The following is a 27702-nucleotide window of genomic DNA, read 5'->3' on the forward strand; positions in this document are numbered from 1 at the left end:
ATTAGAGTACACTGCGACCCAGTATCTACCAAAGCTTCATATTTTTGTGGCTCTGATGTGCCAGGCCATCGAATCCACACAGTCCAAAAAACCCAATTTTCCCATGCCTCTTCCTGGCTAGAGGCAGGGCCCCTCTAGCACTGGTTATTATTCCCTTCTTGGACATACATGGTAGAGGTTCCTTCGAGGGAATCCGACACAGCATTCCCACCTCTGTAATACCTGGCAACTTGCTCATGGGAGGCTGAGGCTACCTTCATTCTAGTGGAACTCCCTCTGTTAGTGTTTCTCTCCTTGAGCTCACGTACCCATGCTGCCAGGATAGAAGTGGGTTTCCCATGCCACACTTCCATGTCCTCCCCATGGTCCCGCAGATAAAACCACAGGTCAGCTCGAGGGGTGTACCCTCTCTCTCTCGCTGGGGGATGTTGGGCTCTGATTCTGGGGCCTGTGACTCGCACCGGTGCTACATGGGAACTGTTCCTTCTCATCTCCTCTCTCATTTCTCTCATCTCCTCTTTGGGTTCCTTCACCACCGCAGAGACATGAGCCTGCATTGGGCCACTGATCATACTTTCATAATTTCTGAGCTTGTTGGCAACAGAACCCACTGTCTCTCGGTTATCCTCGGCATTAATTGTTGCGATGAATGTGGCGTATTGGGATGGTCCATGAGTTGCCAGATTCCACAACATGTGCCCTGTGCATTTAACCTTGTCAGGGTCATTATCATGCTGTCTGATTCTCCCAAAAAGTACTTCCAATACTGCCACTTCTCTCAACTGTTGGATTCCTTCCTCAAGGGTCTTCCATCGCATTCTATTGTTGTGCTCTTGCATTCTGTCTCTGTGGACAAATCTCTCTCTCACACTCATTAGAAGTCGTTCCCAAAGGGGAAGGGGCCTTTGCTCTCTTACAAATACCTGATTTATACCCGAGTCCTGGGTCAAGGGTCCCAAATTCCTTGCTTCAGCACTATCCAGTTGCACACCTGTACCCATAAGGTCCCAGGCTGTGTAAGCCTCACGTCCTCGTCGTACAATATCTTTTTGCAGATTACGTAGACTTTCATATGTCAGGGACTCAGTGATGATCTCAACCTGTGGCTCTTCTGTGGATTGTGAGGACCCTCCTTTCTTATCCTTAATACCAGGATCTGACAATTTCACTTTAGACTTCCTTGTTTCCAGAGGGGCGACTGCTGCTGGCTGTGGCTGCCCTTGTGGTTCAGCTGGAACCTGGACAGTTGTAACGTCTGTGGGTTCCACTGCTGCACCATCAGTCTCTGCCTTCTCGGGGCAGGGGGAGGGTTTTTCATGACCTGGGGAAATGTTCTCCCTCAGCATCCAGCCCATCTCATGCATCTCTTTTACCAGAACCTCAACCCAATCCGGGTGGGTCCTTTCTGAGGCAGGCTGTGGGGCAGAGTCAGGCTCTGGGGTATCATCCCTATTCTGTGGGGTAGGTATCAGGGTGGTTATCCAGGTCAATCTTCCCTTATCTCTGAATGCTAAATACGCCTATTAGCAGCACCAGCCATTGTATGATATTAGCATTCAGAGAGGATTTAAACCCTTCAAAAACTGGTGGGGCAGACTCAAAGAGGTGGGTAAAAGGTTGGGAAAAAAACTCCCCCGGTGTCATTTCCTCACAGTAGGTACCATTGTTAAAGTAACTCCAAAAACACACAGTTAGTGTACGATAGCCCTGAATCCATGTGCCTGCCTTCCAGAGGAAATTAAAAATCCATGAGTTCTTCACCTTTTTAAGCCATAAACTAAACTGGATGACAGTCACATTAGCTTTAGTTATGGGGCCCATATTTAGATAAGGGCTTGCAAATGGCAGAAATACAGCCACAACCCAGCTCTGGGTCTGTCTCACCTCCTGACAGGTCTTGGTCTCTTTTGTCATCCTGTTTGTACAGCTCTTGGACGTTCACATCTTGCTTTTGGGAAGGCTCCTGGCATCTCACAACTTCCCCATGTGACAGCTCTTGGTCTCTCTCAAATTCCACTTGGGACAGATCTCGGTATTTCTCATCTTCCCATTGGGACAGCTTTTGGACACTCTCATTTCCCCATAGCAGCCGTTCCTGGCCCAAGCAGAGTTTCCATTCTCTCTCCTCCCTGGTCAAGTCCCACTCCACAGTCTGTGGCGCTGGCAGCTCAGTCCCCCCTACTGCCCCCTGACACTGCTCCCCGAGGGGCTCCAGCCACGCAGGGCCGGGACTGGGGGAGCGGCAGGGGCTGTGTGGGGCAGGGCCCTGGCTCTGTGCCCCTGCTGCCTCCACCTGCTCAGCCAAGGCTGGAGAAGCTGCTGCCTCGGCCGAATCCTGGGGAGCAGCATCAGGGTCCTGCAGGAGCTGTGAGTACTTGGGGTTGACCCAAATGGTGTGGATGGTGATGCATTCCCAGCTCTTCTGTGACTCCCTTTTGTCATTGTCACCCCTCTCTTGGGACAACTCTGGATATTGTCTGACTTCTTCTTCGGACAGCTCTTGGTCAATGGAATGTTCCCATTGGGGAAACATTTTGTCGCTGCTTTTCACTTGGGCCAGCTCTTGGATTCCTGTGTCCAGCCACTTGGATAGCATTTGGTGTGTCTCAGATTCCCAGTGGTACAGCTCTGGGTCTGTCTCACCTTCTGACAGGTCATGGTCTCTTTTGTCATCCCGTTTGTACAGCTCTTGGACGTTCACATCTTGCTTTTGGGAAGGCTCCTGGCATCTCACAACTTCCCCATGTGACGGCTCTTGGTCTCTCTCAAATTCCACTTGGGACAGATCTCGGTATTTCTCATCTTCCCATTGGGACAGCTTTTGGACACTCTCCTTTCCCCATAGCAGCCGTTCCTGGCCCAAGCAGAGTTTCCATTCTCTCTCCTCCCTGGTCAAGTCCCACTCCACAGTCTGTGGCCCTGGCAGCTCAGTCCCCCCTACTGCCCCCTGACACTGCTCCCCAAGGGGCTCCAGCCACGCAGGGCCGGGACTGGGGGAGCGGCAGGGGCTGTGTGGGGCAGGGCCCTGGCTCTGTGTCCCAGCTGTGGGGGAAGGAGGCGACTGCCTTGGCACAGCCACCAACACGACCTTGGCCCCCAGGCCCCTGCCTCCAGCCCCATCCCAGCTCCCTCTGTCCCCTCTCCCCGCAGGGCTGGCTGTCACCGGGGGCCTCATGCACAGGCCTGGCTGCTCCGTGGCAGGGGAGGTTTTAGGGTTTGCCTCCTCCTTGAGCATCTCCATCGTGCTCTGCTGCTGAGGCTCCCAGGGGAGCGGCTTCCTCCTGACAGAGCGGCTCTCCCGGGACTGGGCACCCCAGGGCTCTGCGCCCCTTAGACACCCCTCTGGCAGGGCAGGGCTCTGCCATGTCACAAAGGCCTCTGGGCACCACCATGTCCTGTGTCACCACGGGCCCTGACACAGCGGGCCTGTGTCACAAAGGCCACACCTGACATCCCTTTGATGCCGACCCCACTGGAAGTGGCACGGAGCAGCCCCAGACTTGGGCACTCGCAGCCCCTGATGTGCCCAGAGCCCTGTGAGGCTTTGGACACGGTCCCACACGACAGCCCCAGTCTTACTCTGCAGAGGCTTTGGAGGCTGGGCTGTTCAGGGCACAAACCACTGGGAGTTATGGGCAATGGCTCCATGTCCAGCTGCAGGCTGGGGATGAGGAGTGTCCCTCAGGGCTCTGCCTTGGCCCCGGACTCTTCATGGCTTCCCCAATGACACAGACTTGGCCACAGACTGCAGCTGTTTCAGTTTCAGAATTTCAGATCTCTGCTGCTTTCCTTGGCCCTGTTTGGCTCCTGCAATGGACCAGGCACAGGTGAGCACAGTTGGAAGAGCAGCATCTTTTAATAATGTGTCCATATTGAAGCCACCCTGTGTCGCTCCCTCAGGATGCTGCACAGGCGCTGGGCCAGCCTCTTTTACACAACTTTTCTCTGAAGGAACTCTGTTCCTGTTTTACCTGAGGATTCATGGTTTAACCTTACTAGTGACAGTGGTATGGATAGATCAGTTTTCTTTGTTTGAATAATTACTTTTGTGTTCCTGGAAATTATGTGCCTGTCAAAACACTGTGATTAATTTTAATTGACCGTGAGCACGTGCAGAGCCTGCCACTACCTGACGTGGGGTCAGAGCACCCTGTTCAGGGTTTCTCTGTACACGAATTCTTTCAGATATGCTGCTGGTAACAAGCAGGCCAAAAACAGCTTTCCAAGTGTCCACCTCTCACCTATCCTGGCACTTTGCAGTGCACATCTTGCCACATGATCACTTGGGTCATCAATTTTCATCACCAAGCAGTGACAGGGTGTGATCTACTAATTTCTCCTGAGCAACCTTTTAGGTGCTATCTCTGAGCCAGTTCCAAAGGTAAGAAGTTCAAGGTGCATGAACAGCCATGTCCTGTCCCAAGCCTACTCCAAAGGTGTCTGAGTCTTCATCAGTTTGGGCTCTTTATACTATCAAATAAAAGGAAAAGACAGGTAGCAGGTGCACGCCAGCAAGAACAATTCCCTTTGTGCTTTCAAGTGCCCCCTCCCCCAGATGTTACCCTCTCCAAACCTCCCGAATTCACAGATTTACCCAAAATACAATGTCCACAAAAAATATGGTTTATTGGACTAGATTAAATGATGTAATGCTTAGACATTGTATTAACAATGCTCTTGAAGAGGAACATAAAATGATACTTTTTTTCCTGCCTCTAATGAAATCTCAGTGCAGGTAATTCATGACAAAGGGCACTGGATACTTTCCAAGTCACACAGTTTTGACAGACTATTAGACATCTTGCATATCCAATAATTGAAATAGAATTTCAACTTTTTGCCTTGCTGAATTAATTCTGTGCTTTTGAGTTCTCTTGAAGCTACAAAGAATTATAAACTACTAGAGCTTGACAAAGTTGATCAGATTCGTAAGAAAAATACAGAGACAATCATTAAAAAACACTGTCCTGTACAAGTTAGGCCACGTTATTTTTGACTCAGAGCATGGCTGGCAGCTAGGGAGCTGGAATAACACTGAAAAAGACCCATGAAGTGACATCAGACAGGTGGTCAGATGAGTTTTCCTTTCTCTTTTCTTACCAATACATCTCTCCTCAGAGTACTGTTGTGTCTGTGCAGTGGATACTGTGAGTTATATTTCTTTTTTCTTTCTCTCTTTATTTTTTTTTTTGGTATTTAATGTTTATGGGCATTGTCACTATCCAAATAATTTGGGTAACATATTCAAATGTAACCCAACAATGCTGAATAAACTGCATTGACAATGGTCAGGTTTTGTTTGTAAAGTTGTCCTGAATGAAATTCCAGACACCACTGAAGACAATACCCACCTCACAGGTATATTTACAAAACATTGCACCAGTTCTGTGGCACAGGTGGATTATGAATGCATCGCAACAAGCAATCACATCACTAAAATTTTAGATAAAAACCTGACTGCCATTTCTGCCCTCTCCATTTAACACTGTGGGCAACAAAATCGTTGGACAAGCAACAGGTTCAGTGGATCTACAATCAACAGAAAAAGATCCAGACAACCATTACATTTCCATAATAAGTTATATGTATTAAAACCAAACCAAACCCCAGTGTTTCTGGATCCTGGATTCTTCTGTGCACACCAGATCCACCGAGTGATTTTTTGCATCTTTATCCTTGGAGGAATGTGGCATCTCCAACCTGAGGCACTCACAACCATGCACATACAAATGGTTTTATGCATATTCCACAGGAGACTTTTCACCCACAGGACAAAGTAACAGTACAACATACTGAACAGGCTGTTACACCCTACTTACCATCATCTTGTCAACAAAATCCATTATGCTAATATACAATGACCTTTTAAAATCATAAATGAACAGTACTTGCATAAACAAGTATCATTAATTTATCAATGTATTCTCCAGAGTTTTTTATTGATCACAGAAATAGATATAGCCTAAACCAATACCAAAACCAAATGAAATTCAGTCCTTCACTGTAAATGAGAAAAAACAAGTGCAAAATTAATTTCTGGCAGTACCACAAACCATGGACTGCCACAAACTTAGTGAGAGAACTGGGACGGGTTAGAATTGAACAGCTGAGGCCAACCAGCCATCTGGAAGTATCCCCAGTATTTCAAAGCAATCGTAGATGAGCTACAAAAAAACAGTTTCTTATGAGGAAAATACAGTTGCTTATGAGGAGTAATCTGGCAGAGGACGGACAGCGTCAAGGACTGGTAAAAAACAGCACTGAAGTATGCAAATACATCACAAAATGTAATTCTGCTGGCTGAAGTAGCTAAATAAACATTCATCAGTTTATTTAACTGATAATCCAGTTATCCTAAGGCAAGGTAATGAAGCAGGTTCACCCTCTCTCTTACAAGATCACAGGAATAACTGCTGTGAAGCTTCATGAACAGCTTTGCTCTGGCACCAGGCTGTGCTTCCAAGCTGAGCTCTATTGTAGAGAGCTGCTGCAAAGCCTTTGCCTCATTCACGTAAGGAAAATTTCCAAAGAAAGATTTAAAATCTTTCAATTGTATCAAAAAGGGTTTTATTCTAATTTACTCTTCCCCTCCTCACTGTTCCCATTCAGATTACATAAATGATCTCTAGCAGAAACACACCTCAATCTTTAGCAAAGAAGTAAATTAAAAACAAAACACGCATAGTATCAATAAAATATCCAAATAAAAATGGAACTCCAAGAAATGCCAAGTGGACATCTGATTCTACATCAAAACCAAAACCAAGGTGCATGGGCTGTAAAGTTTCAGCCTGTACTTAGAGGCACCAAAGATTTCAGAGAGACGTGTCCTACCCAAAGATGCACGACACCCATCTAAGCTCCCTTCAGTCCAGGCAGAGGTTCATGCACTGAATGAGGGCTGAGCTCTGGCACAGTGTGGTGATATCAGCTGCTAAAGCAGAAAATCAGGACTCTTGTCAGGCCTTCAGGAAAGGCAGCAGAAGGGGCTGGGGAAAGACCTGGAAATATCAAAGATTTCTCCTGCGCAAGAGCACGAATTTCAGTCCAGTGACGAGAAGGAGCCAGCTCACGCTGTGACAGGCTCAAGCCAGCTTTGGCACTTGCATTACTGAAAACAATGTGGTGACTTGTCCCTAACTCAGCAGGCAACCAGCTGTGAAGGTTTTTTTGCACCAGTGACCACTTGAGCAACAGCTAAGAGTTTCTTATCCCAGGAAAAATTCACTTCCTAGCTGCAAAGCTACCCAAGTCCAGCTGTTATTAAACAGAGACACGAGGTAATAATTACTTCCAGAAGAATTAACAGGATGCCAGGGGTGACACATGAAAAATGAGAGAGTAGAATTTTAAAATACATGATCAAGTAGGCTTAAAATTTACATTGCCATTTTCTAATTTAAACTCTGTCTAATGAAAGACAGTTTAACAGCATGCAAGTTGTCTCATACTGGCTCAAAAAAAAAAAAATCACTGGAACAATCAAACCCTGAACATTCCTTAATTAAATGGACAAGTCTCTTGGAAATGACATGGGGAGAGACCATACTTTTCATAGACCAAACCTGAGCAGAGATTGGATTTTCTTTCTTTTCTGTAAAAAGACAAAACATGTATTTCAAGGTAGAGCTGAAGTGGTTTCAAAATAGCAATGACCCAGGTCATAATCAGAATTTTGTATATACAATTTGTATTAACTTAAAAAAATAAAGAAGTTCAAAATACCTCCAGAGAACATTTTAGGTTAGCAAAATGTCCTGTACAAAAGTAGGCCACATTTGTTGGTTTAAAAGAAGTCCAGAGAAGTTGGTCTCTTCTTAGCTGACATAGTAAGTGGTCTCTTCATTTGGGGCTCTTTTGCGGGGGTCACTGAGGGTGACTTCAGCACCCCATGACGAGGTTTCTGTTCAGGATTGAAAGCCACACGGGAGGGTCCTTCTGGGCTCACTAATATACTTTTGTCAGTCTTTTTAAATTCTGTTGAAAAACAAGCCAACAAGTTAAAAAGAAATGCAACCCCTGGAATAACTGGGCCTGTCAATCAACTGTAGAATTTCCCAGCCCTAGAAGCCTGAGTTAGACCCTCAAGCCCAGCAAGGATCAGAAGCCTAAGACTTGGCAGAGAAAAGAGATGGTGGTGAAGCACATCTCTCAGCAGAGCCCCCTGGGGAACAGGATCTGCTGCAATCCACTGTGAACCCTCCTCGTGGTTCCACAGACCACCAGAGACTCTGGCCCTTTTCCTCAGACACAAATGTTCCAGCTATCCTGAAAAACACCACACTGGACTTTAAAAGATGACAGTGGGTAAGCAGTGTCTGTACTCTGTCTGCTGAACAGCTCCACAGACTCTTGGCCATCCCTTCAGTCAGCAGAGGGGCAATTTTCATTTTGGTCAGATGTGTTTTTTTCATTTTGTTCAGATATGTTATATTAACATGAAGACATTTACCTAAATACACTGTTCTCAATTTTTAACTTGACCTACTGCACACCTCAGAGAGTTAAAAAGTAGCTAAATGAATACATGTAATAGAATTCTATGCTATGGAGCAAGACATTTATTTAACAGGGAAAACACTGCCTGCTTACAGAAGGGAAGTGACCTTTGTCTCTTCACGACCATTAATAAACCCCAAGCAGCCAAGATAAAAAGCAAACTTTGCTACTACAAAGTCTGATTTTATCAGCATATCAGCACTTTTGCCTTGGGAAACAGAAGTGAGCAATGAAGACTGTGAAGTGCATGTGTTTCCAGAGGAGCCCTGCAAACAGGCAGCTCAGGAAGGTAAGTCCATCACCCTGCTGCAGTTTCCCATCCATGAGGCTCCTTCTGCAGGTCACTAATGCAGCACCCTGGAATTGCTCAAGTCCTAAACTTCACCATCTCATCTGGAAAGGAACTCGAGGAGGGTTTGTAAACTAAATACAAATATTGAGACAAAAAAAGGAACGGAACCATCCTGTTTTAGAGGTGTTCCACAAGTGTGTGAGTGTGTGCAGCTTCCTCATTCCTCAGCTACCAGGGAGACTGTGGACACAAACACGCATATCAGACTCACCTGCAGTCATGTTTTTATTCAAGCCAAACGTGACTTTTTTGGAGCTGGGTGTCTGCAGTTTGTTCAGCTATAAAGCAAAATAAAGACATGAAATAAAATAAGATTTCTGAGGCAATGCTTTGAGTTCTTTCACCTGCACCCCACTGATGTAAAGCAGCCTATTCCTTCCTTCATTTGCTTTAGAACTGCCCCAATCCTCTGGCACTGACTGCTGCTAAGAAGCACTGTTTTCCTAGCCAAGAGCAAACGTTCCATTTGTGCAGAAATCACATACTCTCCTTAATGTCATTACACAATTCAACAACAAACAAGAAGGTATTTGTGTGTTAAACAGATTGGCCCCACTGCACTCGGTCTTCAAACTGCTAAAAGAACTTGAAAAGCTTTAAATGTTAAAAGGGTCTAGAAAAGAGGGCAGACTTTTAAAGCCCTGCACTGTTGCCACTCCACCAATGAGAAGAAATGGTGGCTCAAAGTCCCTCTGAAAAACTGAAATTAGTTCAAGTTTTTGCTTTCTTGACAAATGAGCAGATTCAGAATAGTGTGTGTTCAACAAGAAGGCTGAAAGCCGAGGGGAAGGAAAAAGAGATTTCAGACACATCTACAGGTCATTTTCTGAAACACTGGAACCATGTGTGACTCTGTATATAACAGGGGAAAGCATCAGCATTCCCAGTTATATCTGCTCATGTTAGGAGACCAACAGGGAGTGGAAAAGACAGCAGGAGTGACAGCAGCTCCCTTTGCTGGGGAGCTTGCTTGGGAAGACGTTTGTCCCCAGACTCAGCTGCCCTCTGTGAGACCACCTCACCTGCATGGATGTCCTGGTGGAAGAGATGGTGCTTCTGGCTTTCCTGAAGAACACTGCCTTTGGTACAGTTGATTTTTCAAATTTTACAAAATCACTTCCTGGTTTCATTTTCTTTTTCTTTAATGGTGACAGAGGAGCACTGCCTTCCTGTGACGGAGGGAAAGGGAAAAATGCTTCAGTACAAAGTACTGTAGTTAACTAAAACCCAGTGCAGTGCTGACCACACACTCTCATCAGTTAATTATCGTGTTTAGCTCCCAGCAGGTAATTTTGCAATTAGCATGTCTGAAAGCGGAAGTTTAAGGCAAGCTCTGTGCAGAAATAGGAAAGTCATTGCAAAGCACAAAAGGAAGAATTTGTAACAGATTTGCCAAGCCCAGCAGAGTGCAAACAAACACGTTTTCTCCATGTGCATGAGGATGCTTTGCAATCGATCCAGCTCTCCTGCACACAAGTGATTATTTTTTTTTCCTTCACCATAAGCAAAAACTCTTCTGTGGTACCTCTGGATGAATAAGGTAAATAACTAATGAAGAAACACAGCTTTGGGCTGAGATGGAGACAGTGAAGGAAAAAATGGAGTATGAAATCTGACTATACTTTCAGCTATTGTGTAGTGCTACTGGTTTGCTGCCTAAAATTCATACTTCTATGGCATTTAAAGCAATTCTTGTCTCCACTCAAGGCAATTCTTAGGACGTGCACTGGCAGAGCTTTCTAACCTGCTGTCTGTGAACTGTGGTGAGGGCAAGTTCAGTTATGCTTCTCATCAACCTACAGACATGGAATTCCAAAGGCATTCATTGACAAACTGTGGAAAATGTACAGCTGATATGGCCTCTTTTGATTTGAAAATCAAAAGAGGCCATAAAAGGCCTGCTTCAAATAAAATGAAAAAAACCACAAGTCTTTTAGTTTTCTGAATTGTGGAGACAACTCTGAAATAATGCTGATCTTGTCTGGTTTTTTTCCCTTCTACTCCTCCTCTTTCCTCTGAATATTTGAAGCTAATTCTCTGGAGGTGTGTGTTGTCCTTGAAATCAAGAATCAAAACATGCCCCTCATTTCTGGGCACAAGGCCAGGATTACATAACTAAAATCAGGAAATAAAACAACGTTATTTCTAAGCAATGAAAACAAAATTAGCAAAGCTCAATTTCCTCTGCATTTGTGCTTTTTAGCTTTACCCTTGCCCTCCTTTTTCTTCCATCAGTATTCTCCCTCCTCCTGACTCAACTTCCAAGTATGTTTATTGTCTCCGTCCCTCTCCTCCCTTTTAACATACACACTCACACACTTGCACTGAGCAAGAAAAAGCAAATGCCATAATTTCTTTGGAATTCCACAGGCAGAGCGACCCAGTAGCCCTTGCCCTGACAGCCAACAGCCCAGTGCTGGGGTTGTGCTGCTCCCCTTCCCTCAGAGCCCATGCTAAGTTGTGCCAACAACTGCTTTCCACGAAGTCTGCAGGAATTTCTTATCTTGAATCTATCACAGATCTTGGAACCTGCTGGTGACCTGCAGCAAAGTCTTACAGAAAGAGATAGGAGTGTCATAATAATATTTTCTTAGAAAGTAAACTTTTATAGACAAAGGAAAACCAGGTGTGAAACATGGAAGATTGAGGAAACAGGAGACAAAGCCAATGGTTCCTACTTTCTCACAGTGAGAGAAATGGAGTTTGAATAGTGGGGAGAGAGAAACCTTTTGGCTCTTCCCTCTCAGCACTTCATCATCAAAAAATAGAAAATGTCAGTTATCTTATTACTATTTAAGCAAAGTTTCAGTATAATTTTTTCTCCTGTGAAGGACTGAGTAGTTATCTCCATATACAAGGCTGCACTACTTAACTAATCCTACCCTTTTAAACTTAAGTCAAACAGAAGTGAGCTCATAGGCTCATAACATGCAGTTTTAACTCTTTCTTGTACTCATAATCTCATCTCTGCTTTATGATTTTTTTTTCCATCAAAGTGAGACTGTCAGCAAGAATTCAAAGAATGTTAACTAAACCCCTGAATGCGTTAGGGTGAATATGCGCATGGGAAATGAGCAGTTAAAAAGAATTTCTGTAGCAGGAGAGGGAAGAACACCTGCACTCTCTTTCTTAGCCACACTACCAAAACTATACAGTGCAAAATGCTTTTTGACTCTCAAATCACTGAGAAAAATCAACCCTATTGTACCTATTACAAAGAAGAAAATGGAAGTGGCAAGACAGAGAGGTCAAAAAAAAAAAAATAGGTTGTTCCCAAACTGCAAGGCATACATTTTTGAAAAAGACACCAGACCTTCCTAGTGAAGAAACACAGTATTGCCTTTATAAAAAATTGGACCATTCATAAACATGATCACACAGCCACCGATGAGATTAAAGGTCACAGTGTCATATTTTCTATTCCGATGTTCCAATGCCTATTTTCTCTCCCCAAATACTTTCCCCAGACAGTCCAATCAGTTTTTTAAAGATGGAGCAGTGAGTGAGCAAAAGAAGCCACTCCTGGAATTGCTGTGGGCAGTTTCACAAGGAGCTGATCCTTATCTTGTGTGCTGCTGCTGTTGCTGCAGAAGAGATGTTCCATCTTCCCATTTCTCATTGTTTTGCCAAAATATGATGCCCTTTGTGAGCATGCTGTAAAGCTCAACCAGGGACCCAACACAAAAGAATAATTAACCCAAGGACCAAAGAAAAAAAGAGACAAAAAAGACAACCCCATCTTGCCCCTAACATCCCATTTTTCAGCTAGATGGGTTCTTCCAGCTGAGTGGCTGGCACAGGATTTAGTGTCATTGTACGGGGGGGTGTGGCAATGTAGCAATGTGTGTGGATTTCTGGGGTATCAAGTTCTTTTTTGGTGACAATGCGTGATGACATCAGCAAGAGCCCAGCCAGCCCCATGCTCAGAAAGCTAAAGCCAAATCTGAAAATGAGCCTGGCAGTTCCTGAAGCAGGTAGAGAAAAGAATGAGATGTACATACCACCTTCCTGCTTTTCTTGCACACAGTCTCCAGAACTCCGTTGGCTTCGACAGGGACCAGCACCTCGCTCGTTTTTCTCTTCTTTTTCAGAGTTGCTGCATTCTGACTGGAGACTTTCATCCCTTTCAAACCAACTAACTTTGTCTTTGTCTTCAGCGTGGAGGGTGCAGATTCAGCCCCTGCCTTTCTTGGCAGGGTCCCCAGCAAGCCTTCCTTGCTGGGTTTCAGGTCAGTTTGCTGCACAGGGGGGTCCCCGTTCACCAGGACAGCCCCTGCCTTCCGCTTCTTTTTCACAGCCTTAGGAGGTAACAGTGTGACAGATGGGCTGACATCCTCTGCTGCACTGGCAGTGCCTGGTCCATTCTGACACACTGGTTTTGCAGGAACATTCTGCACTTTTGGATTCATTTTCTTCAACTGACTCTTTTTACTCTGTTCTGCATCAGTCAGACTGCTCTGCACACAGATACTCTGATTTTCCCTGGTGTCAGTTGCTACGTTTGTGGTCTCACTGGCCTCATTTCCTAGCAATTTCTTTCTCTTCCTCTCCTTGTTATTTTCTGGCACTTTTTCCTGGCTAGAAGCATTAGATCCAGATGTTTCAGCTTTTCCGTCCTCACAACTTTCATCAGCTGTTCCAGAATCAGCACTTGGGCTGTCCCTCTTCTTCCTTTTTTTCCTCTTCCTCTGGGGAGCTGAGGGCACCTTCAAACTTGACAGCTCTTCTTTATCCTCTAAATCCATCCCCAAAAGAATACCATAACACACATGTGAAACACAAAGGTACTTACAACAAGTGAATTCTATTTTATTTTTGTTCTTTTCTTTTAAAATAGGTGCACCATTTTCCTGTTATCAGCCTGCACAACAGTTTCACGGTTACAGCTGCTTAGGACACTGCAGTCTGATGATGTCTGGCCTAATTAATACTTTGCTAATTTTGCCTTGTCACAGGTAAGATCTAAACCATTCCCTGTGGCAACCCTATTTTTCATAGCAAAAGAATTATTACCCAGCTCATCAGAAGGGCAGCTCAGGGGTTCAGTATTCCAACATCCCCAAATTCTTGCATTCTAGCACTTATCCTGTTTTAGGACTGACATGTCTCTGCTTTCCTACAGTAAATGCACCTGCTCAAAGGAGCAATGCAAACAGATGCTTCCAGTTCTACTTTTGACTGAAATTTTTGAGGTGAGGCTTGCCTCAGAATTGGGAAGAGAACTCCTCCCACTTTCAAAGAGAACTTAATTTTACATTTAACCTTCATCACAACAGGATACAAATGAGCACATCCTGAACAATAGTGTTGCCTTCCTCAGAACAGCTTCTATCTGACAGCTTGCCAAACTGCACAAGTCACTGCTGATTGTCTCTCTCCCAAATATTGATCTTGCCTTACCTTTTACTTTTTCCAGCTCGTTCTGCTGCCAAGGCTTGACAGCTTTTTTCTTTCGCTTTCGCCTACCGGATTCATCATCATCTTCATCTGTAGAAACATCTTCTGGAATATCTTGGGGGAAGATTCCTGTTGGAAAAGGATAAGGTATCAGAAAACTGAGAGTCCTACTTCTATGAACAGTTATGCTGTTCATATACAGCATAACTCCCACAGAAAGAAAAAACAACTCCTTTTTCCCCATCCAACCTTAAAGAAAAGCATACGACTGACTCCTATTTGTTTAAGCACGAATAATCATCTTTCATTTAAGGACAAAGTACAGGGTTGCTCAAATGGTGAAAGGAATGTGGCCACCTCACAAAAAATATGTAACATGTCTTAATGAGATCTTAAAAACCCACAAAACCCCCAATACGATATTCTTGAAATACACATTAAAAGAGAGGAAAAAAATAATTCCAATACACATTGTATGGGAACATTATATTTCATTTAATGGAAAATAACTACTGCCTCTGTTTGCTGCTCAGTTCTTACCTTCTGCTAAGTCCTGGAACCTGCAGGTGAAAGGAAGGGAGAAAGGAAAAACCAAAACATTATTAATCATTTAGTATCAATACTAACAGTAGCAGAACAGCATCACTGTACTTATTATGGTTTTGTCAAAATAGGAACAACATATTTTGCATAGAAAGTTACAAACACCAGGAGAGTGCCTCAGAGACCCCCGAACTCAAACCAAATCACTGAAACTATTGAGAAAACAGCCGTTTTACACTTTTCCTGCATCTGTTCCTTGTATCACACCCAACCTGATGTCACATCCTGCAGCTCAAACCCACACTGTGCAGACAAGCCCCAGCTGGCTGCAGTTGTCTGGTACCAATGAGGAACAGCATGACAATGTCACCAGGACAAGAGAGGCTGGGCAGAAAGAAAATCAAAGTAACTTAGGACAAGGTGTGTTTCAGCAGAACTCACTTTTTGACCAGCTTGTACAGCCGCTTTCTGTTCAGGGAAGGTGTATTTTTCTTACTTGCAAATTCGAAGATTTTGTCAGCAACAGCCTTGTAATCAAACTGTTGGAGGAAAGTACAACACAGCTGTTCTTAGTTTATCCATGCAAGACAACCCAGGGCAACTCGTGTTACAAATATATCAAGTATTAAGTTCAATAGGTGAATTATAAAGATACACATCTTGAAACAGACACTTTCTTTAAACCCCAAATGTTTTTCTCTGTTGAAATTTACACCCCTTTCACACAGGGACTTGTACAGATGGCTGCTTCATTAACAGAACAGCTGAACTTGGTATCACTTTCTCAAATGCTCCTAACCTGAATTCTTACTCAAGAGAGAAGCCAACCCACTTCAAAACTCCCATGAATATTTAGCTGAATATCAGACTTAAAGTGTGCCATGTCCTAATTCTTGCTTAAAAGCCACAGATGCATGAAGTGTATCCACCCGCGTGTTTGATGGGAGGATCTCTCAGAATCACTACACTGTGCTAGCCCTGGGTCTAGAAAACCCAAATTGTAACATATTACTCTCTCTCCTATGTATCTCATCATCCACATTCAGTGAAAATTAGGCTGGTTGCTTCCCCATCCTCACTGACTTGGCTTTTAGCACACACGTTTTTTAACTCTTGAAACAGGAAGGGAGGAGCAGAAAACAAAGAACAGAAGGTATGGGAGAGAGGAAAGAGGAACTTAGACATGCATTTATTTCACTACCACTCACAGAATACACATTACATAAATACCATCTTAAAACAAATCAGGATACACATTACATAAATACCACCTTAAAACAAATCAGGAGATAAAAATTTTTAACATGTTTATCCATTAACACTCTTCTGCATCTCTTGAAAGGGATGGGGAAAAAAGAGAGCAGAGATATCAGTAACAGAGCAAAAGAGCCACAAACCTGAAGAACAGTCCCGATCTCAACATCAGCATTTTCACTGATATCCTCTTTTTCTACAGAGTTCTCTGCTGATTTTCTTGACAGACATCTATCTGCTATTATAGAAAAAAGACTGAATATTAATGCTTTGTCTGAGATAGTGACTCCCAAAGAACAAGCTTTATTAAGCCCATCTGAAGGGAAGATGGGAAAATTATCCTTACAACACCCTGAATGTGTGTTTGATTGGTTCAGAGCAGAAATGTATTTTCAGGAAACAGCAAGTCTTACCAGGGCAATTTAGAGTTTCCTCCTTACCTTTGGTTTTAAGCACCTCTTCATTTTCCTGTTTGCCTTCTTCAGAAGAATTCTCCTCATCACTGTTGGTCCCCAGCTCTTTCATCAGGTCCTCGATGGCGAAGGGGGACTGATCCACGATCATCTCAAAGACCCCGGTGGCCACAGCGTGGAGCACACGCCGACTGTGGCACAGGAGAGCAGGGTGAGCCCAAGGCAGACCATAAACACCCTCCCCTCTCATGTTAAAAAAGTGGGAATTTGAGGGAAGATGGATGAGAAGGAAAGTGAAAGAACACCGAGCTCTTCAGATGATGAAACTGAACCTGTTACTCCCTAAAGAGAAGTCATTTAAACCAAGCAGTGTCCTGCTAATGTGCCCTTCTTAAATTTCACTCTTTATATGCTAACCTATATTACAGCAGCTCAGCTGCTCTATGCTTTAAAAAATTAACTGGACAAATTACCCAACAAATGTTGATATAATTCTTATAAATCCATGGAGATGATAGCTTAGATAAACACAAGTTATCTTCAAATGACTGTGCACATTGCTGGTAAAATACCCTTCTTCTCTAAATTCTGTAATTATGATCCTTTGATCTATTTATTACCACGTTCAGAGTTTCTTAATTCTTAAAAGATATTTATCCTTTCATTAAACTTACTCCTTTGATTTGGCAGCAATTTTGCAGAAAGGTTCGATGAACTTGAGATTCTGGTCTGCTGTGAGCTGTTTGATTAGAAAGAAAAAAAGTGAGTACAGAAAATGCTGTATGTGTACACTGAAATTCCTTGAATATTGGTGTTTGTACAGGAATTGGTGTTGGGGGATCTTCTTTAAGTCTTTCAGCATACTATCTAATTCCAGCTGGCAGAGGTATCTAGGGCCTTTTTGTTACCACTGCTACCACTAACTTCCAGATATTCCTTGGAGGTATTATCAAAACACTGACTGCCTTGCAGATTTTATTCTGCTGAGTGCAGAAATGCAACAAAGCTTCTTACTTTAGACAAGGAGGCAGAGAAAGTTTAAACAATTTTGTGTACTTTCCCAAAGGTCTGTAGCAGAAAAGAGTAAGATTTGGGATTCTCTTAACTGGGCCGCTTGCACCAAAACCCTCTCAGCTACAGTAGAGCTAAAGATAAACACCCTTCCCTTCAAAATCCAATTCATGAGCATCATCTGTGATTTCAAATAGTCTGGGGGGCTCGCTCCCCTCTCCAGGCTTTCAGTGAGTGGCTTAGCCACAGCTATGTGACTTAGAGCTGAAGAAATTATTAAGGCTCCAAGTGCTCACACTTCTCTGGTGCAGACTTCTTCCCCCACTTGATCCACAATCCAGAGCCTCAAAACCTGCAGGCAGGATTGGTTTGAATACTGACTGCAAGGAATACGAACGGGAAAACTGCTGACAGCTTTGTCCATTGCAAGAAGTATCAGAGGCCTGAGACAATGGGAGGTAGCTGAGGGGCCTGGGATGAACATGGGGCAACAGGAAGGGCAGAGGGACAGGAGAGATGCTCCTTGGCTTTGTTGCTGCAAAACTCTGCACCACCGGAACAGCAGCCAAAATTAAGGGCCATTAATTAACCGTCACAGAAACACGCAGCAGAGCAAGACAGGTGTTACCAGCAAAGCAAACATCTGGATGTGGAGGGTAAACCGCACAATGCACAGACAACGATAAGCAAATATTAGACAACTGTGAAAGCTCACTTTCCTCCTCTATTTAGGTGTTACACAACGGGCCAAGAGCAGGCTTTATGTCAGCTTTTGCAAAAGCAAACACTGGAAAACATGTTCACACAAGGGAAATTACAGGGAGTCCCCTCTGAAACAAACGAGAATAGTCTAACTTTTCTATCACTATTTTTCCAACCTCAATTTGAAGCAGCATAGCAGTATTCAGGAACTTGAGAGAAACTACCATATTCCCACTGTCAAAGACATGAATAAAAGCATAACTTGTAGTAATAAACTTTCTTCACGCTTACTCAATGTTGTTATACTTAAAACCTTTAAAAATTACATCATCTAAACATTACATTTAAGATGCTTCATGCCACAGTCAACATCAATCAGGAATAAAATGACCAAGTATTTTCTAACCTCCTTTGCACCAACTTTAGCCAATTCATCCAGATAGATATCAATGAAATGGAACTTTATCCCAGTGGGAGAATTGCTGTCTGGGTCCATAATTTCTTTCATTAACAGCTGCAGCAGTGGTTCAACTAGACTGGAAAAAAAAAACAAAGAGGAAAAAAACCCCAAGATATTCATATTCAATTGCTCATGTCTTATTTGCCTTGAAAACAAACTCTTGTCTTGAAAACAAATTCCACTTCTTTATAGTTATGGACAGCTATCCAATTTAAATTTTTTTCCTTCTTTTTTTACCCTAAGGCCTATTACTGCTATCCTTCAGGATAGTGAACTTTTGTGTATTCCAAGCTTTCTCCCCTGGCATTCTTTGGCACCTGCTGCAATTTTGCCCAGAACAAACATTTCCAGGCCCAAAGAGAATTCAAAACACTGAAAACCCATAAACATTCTTTCAGTTTTACTTTAATACACCTTTCTTAAAAAGTATTTTAAAAGACAAGAGGGAAGAAAATCGTGCTAGGCAGCTTCTCGGCTCCACTCAGGAGGGAAAGGCAGTTCTTGAGCTCCCTCACTCTGCAAAGAAAGGAATCAAGATCCTCTCATCCCACACTGTCTCTTTCCAGGGAAAGATGGAGGCCAAAGCCATAGGAAACCTTGTCAGGGATCAGTTTGGGTGACCATGTGTGAGGGAAAAAGGGCTTCAGCTTTATCAAACCTCCTCCCACACCTTTTGCTCCTGCCAAGGAACATTTTCATCTCTTCAACCTGAGGGCATTTACCCAGTGCAAAATTAAGGTGGAACAGGAGGGATGGGGTGTCCTTTAGCTCTGCATTCCATTCTGTTTCCATAAAAACACGCCTGTGTGCATCCCACATTTCAGAGGGTGACAGAGAAAGAAAGGATAACCTTAACACTGGGTTATCAAGCACTTTTATTTGAAAGATTTTAATCTCTTCATTAATTTAAAGACAACAAGCTTAGAAGTGGCATAAGAGCACTAGAGAGAGCAAGTGACTGCAATTATTTGCCTTTTAATAGAGTATGGAAGAAATACAACCAAAACCACTGATGTTTACAACAAACAGGAGGCTAATTTACAATTAAAGGGCTCTGTCTTATCAGAAGAGAAGTCACCATTATTAACCACAGTAAAATAAACACTTAAAAAAAAGTCAGAGCCAATCAGAAAACCATAAACAAAAAATCCTTTTCTGTATTTTCTGGGATGCAGGTTCCCTGTCTAGTCTCTCTGTAGGTGATATTTCATTGATAGCTCTTCTGGCTACAACAGAAAATTAAATACATTAAATACTGTATTTAATTTAATTACATGTAACGCCTTACTATGTTACTAAACAAAGTGATATGAAGAACAAATAAGCCTTAATGTTAAGACTTCATGACAGTGGCCTCTATGGAAAAAAAAGAATCTATTAAATGACAATATTTGAATACAGGTATATTGGGTGACTTATAATGAAACAACATTGAGAAATCTGCTTACCCCTCATCCCATTCACTTCTTTTCAGCACTTCAAAGGATTGCCTCAAAATCAGACGCATCAGCTGCAAAGCACAAAATCTGTTATTAAACATGTTGCTTATGAGAACAGGTAAAAGAGTCACTGTGACTCCTAATATGAACAGACTCCTTGGTAAACCTCTATAGGACAAAGGTGAAGCTGCTTCACATGAACATTTTGACAGATTGTCTATCATGCAAAGCAACAGAAAGGCGCTATGAAGCAAAAAAAGACAAGAAACCATTTTCACATGCTAAGCACAAAAAAATCCATTTCTACTATACAGCTTTCTCTTGATTCACAGCCTTGATTTCTTCATTAAGTGCTGCCTTAATCTAAGAAAAGGCACAGCTTAAACTGGATACAGTGAGGCAGACTGTAGCAATAATAATTTAATCTACTTGAAAATTGCACTAAGAAACAGTCACATGTAAAACAGCCACATTCAGCTGGCTCAAAACACTTTACTGAAGTAACTTATATCTGCTAATATTAGGAAAGAAAAACCACCAGTGAATGTGCCTGCAATTAACTTCTTTCAAAGAAGAAGATAATGGGATTTTGCTCTTTACGAAGGTATGCTTTCTAAGATTTTAGCTCCTGTTTTAATATTCTGTTTCCTATAGAAAGAATTCTGACTACTGAATATAGTACAGTGGATAATTTACCGGAGGAAAGTTGGGGTTCTAGTACAAAGTCATAAAAGAGTCTGGAAACAGTCTGATCTAAACAACTCTCCAGGCAGTAACTGACAGAACGAGAGGACACAGCCTCAAGCTGCGCCAAGGGAAATACAGGTTGGATACTAGGAAAAAGTTTTTCATTGAAAGAATAATAAAGTACTGGAATTGTCTGCCCAGGGAGATGGTGGAGTCACCATCCCTGGATGTGTTTAAACAAAGACTGGATGTGGCACTCAGTGCCATGGTTTTGTTGAGGTGTTAGGGCTGGGTTGGACTCGATCTTGAAGGTCTCTTCCAACCCAGTGATTCTGTGTGAAATATGTGTTCTGTGTGAACTGCTGTTGATACAGTGTCCTTTGAGACACTATTAATATTGCAGTATAGAAATCAATGAGAAAAATCACTATGTTAGAAGGAAAAAGCCCTTGAGCACGATATAAACAGTACTGGCTTTTAGATTCACGCAGAGGTGAGTGAAAGCCTTTAAAACAAACATCTCTTGCAATGTGTCAAGAAGATGATACATTGTCTTCTCTTACAATACACACCAATTCACGGGCAGACAGAGCTGCCTTCCAGCACACCAGCACCACCCATTTTCCAGGAGAAAACACCACCCAGAGAGGGATAATTACCATGTAGTACTTGTCCAGACGCAGATTGTCAATCCCGTTCCATTCCCGATTCATCGTCTGCCAAAATGCCTGGATGAACAGGTGTCCTGCAAGGGGGCAAGGAAAAAACACCTGCATGTCTGGCACAGTGGGCTGTTCTGCTAACCTGAAAGAATCTCAAGAAAGGGATGCACTTCCCTAGGACTCTCCTAGTGACAGAGACACAGCTGTGGGAAGACAGGCTTGACGTTGGGACGAGAATCAATTAAACTTGAGAACAATACAAGAAAAGGCACACAGCTACTTTTAAAAACAAGTTTAATTACAGGGACAGATTTGTATCTATTCTGTGTTATATACACACAAGTTTGAGCAGAATATCTATTCTGCACCCATTTCTACCCATGCATTTTTGCCGTTCACTGAGTACTGCATTTCATAAGCATTTTGAATACCAGGGGCTTAACAGCTCATGAAACAAGGTTGGTTTTGAGCAGGAAATACACAGAACAATCTCTGCAGAATGGAGAAATAAGGGGACAAGTTTGTTTTGCTACCTATCCTGAAAAACCTCACCTGTATCACATTGAAAACAAAACTGTTCTCCTGCAACAGGCAGAAATAACCTGCAGCTCATGCCTCCCTTAATGGAATCACACAAACCAGATGCACCAAAAGGATAGAAAAACCCACCAAAACAGCCCCTCTACTGTCTGTCTTTATTCTGGTAGTGTGATAGTGGAACCACCAAAGAGGGAAGTACCTTACAAAGCATTAGGTAACTAAATAGTACTTACGAGCTTCTGTATTCTGAAACACGTGAATAAGCTGTGAGATATTGGCTGCAAGTTCCTCCTAAAAGTAAATAAATATAATTAGTGTGGCATGTTTTAGAGTTTGGTCTTCTCACTAAACACATGACCAGCAAACAGCAATGTATGGATTTAATGAAGCACCTCTCAAAATTAAAAACATTCTCTCAACAGCTGCTTTAGTACTGCAGTTATCCTTGCACTGGGACTAGGTCAGCTGGAAGAGAAGTTTCAAGGGTATCAAAACCTGTTCATTTTACCAGATCTCTGCACTAATCATCTTTCTGAAAGCAGACAAAATTAAATTAGGAAGAGAAGAACCCTACGTATTTGAATTATTAAATGATGCAAAATTTAGGGGGCACTGCTCTCATATAGGTCTCTGCAAAGGGTTGTGAGCTGTGTGTGAGATAAACCTTGTTCATGCAGACAAGTGATTTGAAAGTTGAGGTTACTGAGAGCTGGTACTCCAAAACCAGTATCTTTGGAAAGCAAGGAGACAAACTAGTAGAAGTTGACAAAAATATGCAGTAGGGACAAAGTTGGTGGTAGAGGAAGGGCTACTGAACTAACAAAGGAAAACTAAGTGTGGAAGTTTCACACTAACATCTGCACAAAATGTTGTAGCTGCAGTTAAGGGCAACCTGCTGTTGCTGCTTTAGTTACACAAAATCAACCTTTCACAAGGCATCTATTTTAGCTCTCCTTCTGAAAGGTCAACAGCTACACCTGCCCCTCAGAAGGAGACTCCAAAATGATCTGTTCATGTTCAGATCACCAAGTTACAGTGTTCTGTAACAGTCAACTCTTCTCCGGCAGGTGCCACAGAAGGGCTGCAGGGAGAAAAAAAAAAAAAAAGGCAAAAAAAGCAAAAAGCAAAAAAGCAAAAAAAAAAAAAAAAGCTCATTTTCCTCATTCTTAAAAAAAAAAAAAAAAATTAGTATGTCCCTAAAGTGTATTTTGGAGGGGCCCCCTCAAGCAAATACAAACTCAGTTACCATACCTGAAGCAGAGGTTTATCCTGCATCCACATGCAATAGAAAAGGCCCTTCCATATTTTCAGCAGTTCTTCCTGACTGAAGCCACCTACGGTACAGAACAAGTCTGAATGAAAGGAAAAAAACCCCACACATTTCCACCAAAATATTTTCATGCAGTTCCCTCTGCTCCAAGCTTTCTGCTTTGTTTTTGTTATTTTCTCTGGGTTCCCACTGTAAGCACATTAATTGGAAGGCAATTTGCATTAGAACAGTGATTCAGTGACTGTAAGCTTCTACCTTGTACTGAAACAACAAAGATTTCAAAGCAATCACAAGTAAGGTGAATAAAGATAATTCTGATAAATGTCTCTGGCACATTTATAACACCAAGTCTGAAAGAAATTTTTAATGTGAGTATCAGAAATAGTTTTACAAGAGACATGATGTTTTTTTGTTTTGTTGCTTTTAACAGAAGTCTCACTTTACCAATAGTTTTACTCCTTACTAGAGGTTTGTTTTGATAGAATAAACTTCTAGCAATCAACACATTTATTTCTACATTAAACTTTATAGCTAAAGAGTCTGAGCAACTATAACAAAAGTATTTCTGATACAGTTAGTCTTGGGATGTAGTAACACCTGGATTTTAACAGCAAAAAAATATTTTCACATTCCAGCAATAAAGTCACTAACACCTGCTCAAGAATGGAGTTTTTCATTACATCAGCTAAATTTCTGTGAAGTAAAATTGTAACAGTACATTGTTACAAGGCAGCTACAATGACCTACTACAGCTATTTTCAAACTATGGCCTATTAAATACTCCCAAGCAATCTCATGAAACAACACTTTGAAAAGGTCATCATCTTCAGTAAGCTCAAATTGGCTCCAAAAAGATCACTGCCTCAGGGATCTGCCAGTCAAAAAGCCTGAGACCCAGTGCAAGGTCTAAATTGTTTCACCTTCTCCTTGGACCAAGTCATTTGAAAGCAATTATCACTGAGACAAAAACAGTGCAAACATGTTAGTCCTGCTTGCTTAAAAAAAAAGAGAAGTGAGGAAATAAGCAAAATGCTATATAGGAAGCAATGTGTCCAGTAATGTTAAGCATTAATTATAAATTTAACATAGATTTGACAGTACTGTTACGATAAAATACGAAACAATTGGATTCACTGATTTAATATCAATTGAAATATTAAAATTAATGACATTTCTTAAGGAAATGATATGTGACATACTGAGTGGTAAGAATCAGTTTTAACCTCACAGGCAGCATTACCCCTATGGAGGCATCAGACAGAGGCATCACCCATAAATGTGGCTCAGGAGTGCACAGAATTGAATCACAGAATTATTCAGGTTGGAAAAGACCTCTCAGATAAGCACTGCCAATGCCACCACTAAACCATGTCCCCAAGTGCCACATCTACGCATCCTTTAAATCCCTCCAGGGACATTTACTCCACCACTGCCCTGGACAGCCTGATCCTGTGCTCTGAGGGAAGAAAACACAGACCTTCATGGGAGTACTTTTCATATACACAGGGCTTTTTAAAGTGTCCTAGGCATAAGTGTCCATTTGACATAAGACTCTGACCAAAATTAGAGTAATTTCCTTATCCTAATGACTCAAAAGAGTAGTTCCAAGAGTGTTTTCTGTTTTTCAGCTTCATGTGCTGTCCCCAGCCACAGCTGGCAAATAATAACCATTAAAGCAAGATTATTTTAAAACCTGAATGTATTGTACTAGCAACCACAGTGCCCAGAACTGAAGGCCTTCTATACCTTACACCTATCCTGAGAAAGATTTTGGCTTGAATTGTATTGAATTTGAATTGTAACTGTCCCTATGCACAGTAAGTTTGTTCTATGTATTGTGGGAGCTAGGATTACCACTTTACAACTACTCACAGCTACTTTAATGCAAGCCTTGTCAGCATTTCTGTTTGGGAGTTAGGCTGCTTTGACACTGCTATCATTGAATTTGTTACAATTTTTCCTATTCTAGATAATTGCAAGGGACCAGATTCACACAGGCATACTTCAGTGGAAATTACATAAATCCTTTACAGATCCAGGGCCAAGTAAGTGAAGCTCAGTCAGACAGGAAACCCTCCAGCAAGCTTCCCTCTTTTACGAGAAGTAATTTGTGTTTACTATTCTTTCATCAATTCATTTGGTAGTTCAATGCCTTCCACAGAGTTTAACTTCTTGCTGAAAATTAAGAGCTCTGACTCAGTGAAGAAGCTCAGCCTTAGCACAGACAACACAGAGCAGTCCTGCTATATAAACTATTAAAAAACCCGATAAAACACCTGAACATCAGCTGAATCCCAGAACCTCTTCCCAAAGTCAGCACATTCTCAACTCCTCAGGTTAGGGCATCTTACCTGGGTTGCCTGATGTGTGAGCCTCATCCCTCTCAGAACCCTGGGTGGGTATGAGGCTGTTAATTAATAAATAACTTTTTAAAAAAACCCTCTCTCCTGAACATGCTTTTTCTCCAAGCCCAAAGGAGTTAATCTTTGTTTCAGTACTGCCAGTTTGGATAGTACCTAACAGCAAGTAAATCTAAGAGCTCTGGAAATTAGTCACCCTTGTTTCCTACTCATTTGCATTCCACGGAGTGCTGATTTTAACATGCAAAAGGCTCACAGCCCAACTGAGCAATTTCCCTGTGATGGTTTCATGATGTCTTAAAGCAGTGCCTGAACCTGCAGCCTTTTCCCTCAGTTATGGGCTCTTGTGGCTGCTTCCACAAACTTCAAGGAATCTGCACTTTGCAGTGAGATGCACTGAGCACTACTGAACACAGAGTCACCCTTAGAAATCTAGAGCTAAAAAAAGCAGAAAGTACTTGGGAGGCACATGATGTACAGAGTCCTAGTCCCCAGGCAATCCCTAGATCTATGTTAACTGTCAGGAATGGGATAATGACTGTTTGGCTGCCTGGCCTGACCCTGTAAGGCTGTTCTAAGTGTCCTTCCCTCTGTCACATGTGGCTAATGGATCAAATACTACTTGGAAAGGCAAGAAAAAAATATTCATTCTGCAGTCTTTTCAAGGAATTCACTGAGGTCCAACCAGCACTCCAGCTGCAGTTCAGCTCTTGGGGTCAGCTCTAGGCTGGTTCCCAAAAGCCCTATATATAACATATACTAATATATAAAATATAGATGCAATATGCAATAGTATATAATTTAAATATATAGTAATAATGTATAAAACATCTTATAAAATGTATATTTATATAAATGAAACATAAAATATAGATTATAGATTACATTATATATAATATATATAATATAAAGTATAAGAGTAACACATATGCATGTGGAAACTGTGCACGAGGCACTTTCAGGTGCAGGAAGCTTCAGACTGGCCTTGCCAGCCTCAAAGCGACTCCAGGGACACCACTGGACTCATAGTTCTAAGGTGCTGATATAAGGCTCCAAGCAGAATTTTTGGAAAAATGTAGGAAAAAAGCTTTTGATACCATGAAGTGGAGGTAACCCAAATGGGTCACACAGAATCAGCTGCAATTACACAAGTGTTGAAGTATCACTTAGCTTTCCTCGATTCCCTCCGATGCTCCTGAATATCAGTCATGGAAACACTCAGACATCACCTCACAAACAACACAAAGTAAAACTTTATGCCGCGTATTACGGGATGTTTCCAGCCTGGATCCGTTCAGTGCTCTGTTCCTTGGGAACGAGAGCACCCGAGCCATCCTGCTCCCAACCCGGATTTGTTAATGCTGCCAGCATAACCCTCCTTCGATGCAGGTTGAGGCTTCCCGAGCGAGGATCCCCGAGTCCCTCCTCGGCTCCCGGGTGCTGCGGCTGCTGCTTGGGGCAGCACCGGGGCAACACGTGCGTATACATGGTGGAATATATGCGTAACAGTAAAAATTAAAAAAAAAAAAAAAAAAAAAAAAAAAAAAAAAAGGCAAAAAGTAAAGCGAAAGGAAAAAAAAAAAAAAAAAAAAAAAGCCCGAGAAGAAGCCCCGAGGAGGCGTGCCGGGCTCAGGGCGCACACGTGGTGCTTCCTTTCCCTCCCCACGCCGTCCGTCCGGCGGGGCCGCTGCTCCCCACGCCACGGCGCCGGACCTGTTCCCGTCCCCATCCCGGTCCCTGTCCATCCCCCCGGCCCCCGGGCCGGCCCGGTCCGTACCGGTGGGGCGCTGGGTCCGCACGCCGATGTAGCCCCGCAGCTTTTTGAGGGCCCGGTCTCGGATGCGCTTCTCGTTGGCGGCCAAGCGCTGCGCGAACTGCACCTCAGGCGGCTGCACGGCCGCGGGAGCCATGGCCCGGCCCGGCCCGGCCCTGTGCCGCTGCTGCGCCGCTCCCGGCCCGCCCGGCCCGTCCTGCCCTGCCCGCGCCGGGCTCCGCCTGATGCCGTCACCGACGCCGGGCTCTGCCGTCACCGCGGGGAAGGCGGGGCGGGCGGCCGGGTGGGTGCGGGAGCATCGCGGAGTTCGGGGCTCGTCGGCACCGGCGGGGCGGGCTC

The 27702-nt window shown here is 43.0% G+C and overlaps 1 protein-coding gene across 1 annotated transcript; it reads right to left on the reverse strand.

The window, feature by feature from the left end:
- Nucleotides 1-4607: 4607 nt before the first annotated feature.
- On the reverse strand, nt 4608-27514 carry RRP1B (ribosomal RNA processing 1B). The gene is made up of 16 exons (XM_066177080.1): nt 27367-27514; nt 23211-23293; nt 22193-22250; nt 21417-21502; nt 20080-20141; nt 18578-18707; nt 17133-17197; nt 16486-16649; nt 16189-16283; nt 15233-15330; nt 14789-14808; nt 14252-14377; nt 12853-13586; nt 9874-10020; nt 9063-9129; nt 4608-7977 (listed from the first exon to the last, which is right to left on the reverse strand). The coding sequence occupies exons 1-16, from the start codon at nt 27497-27499 to the stop codon at nt 7787-7789; spliced, it is 2259 nt and encodes a 752-aa protein (XP_066033177.1). The 5' UTR covers nt 27500-27514; the 3' UTR covers nt 4608-7786.
- Between the last annotated feature and the right edge of the window lie 188 nt (nt 27515-27702).

Source organism: Chamaea fasciata, unplaced genomic scaffold (assembly GCF_029207755.1).
Source record: "Chamaea fasciata isolate MVZ Bird 193981 ecotype frontalis unplaced genomic scaffold, bChaFas1.0.hap1 SCAF_2, whole genome shotgun sequence".
Classification (NCBI taxonomy): Eukaryota; Metazoa; Chordata; class Aves; order Passeriformes; family Sylviidae; genus Chamaea; species Chamaea fasciata.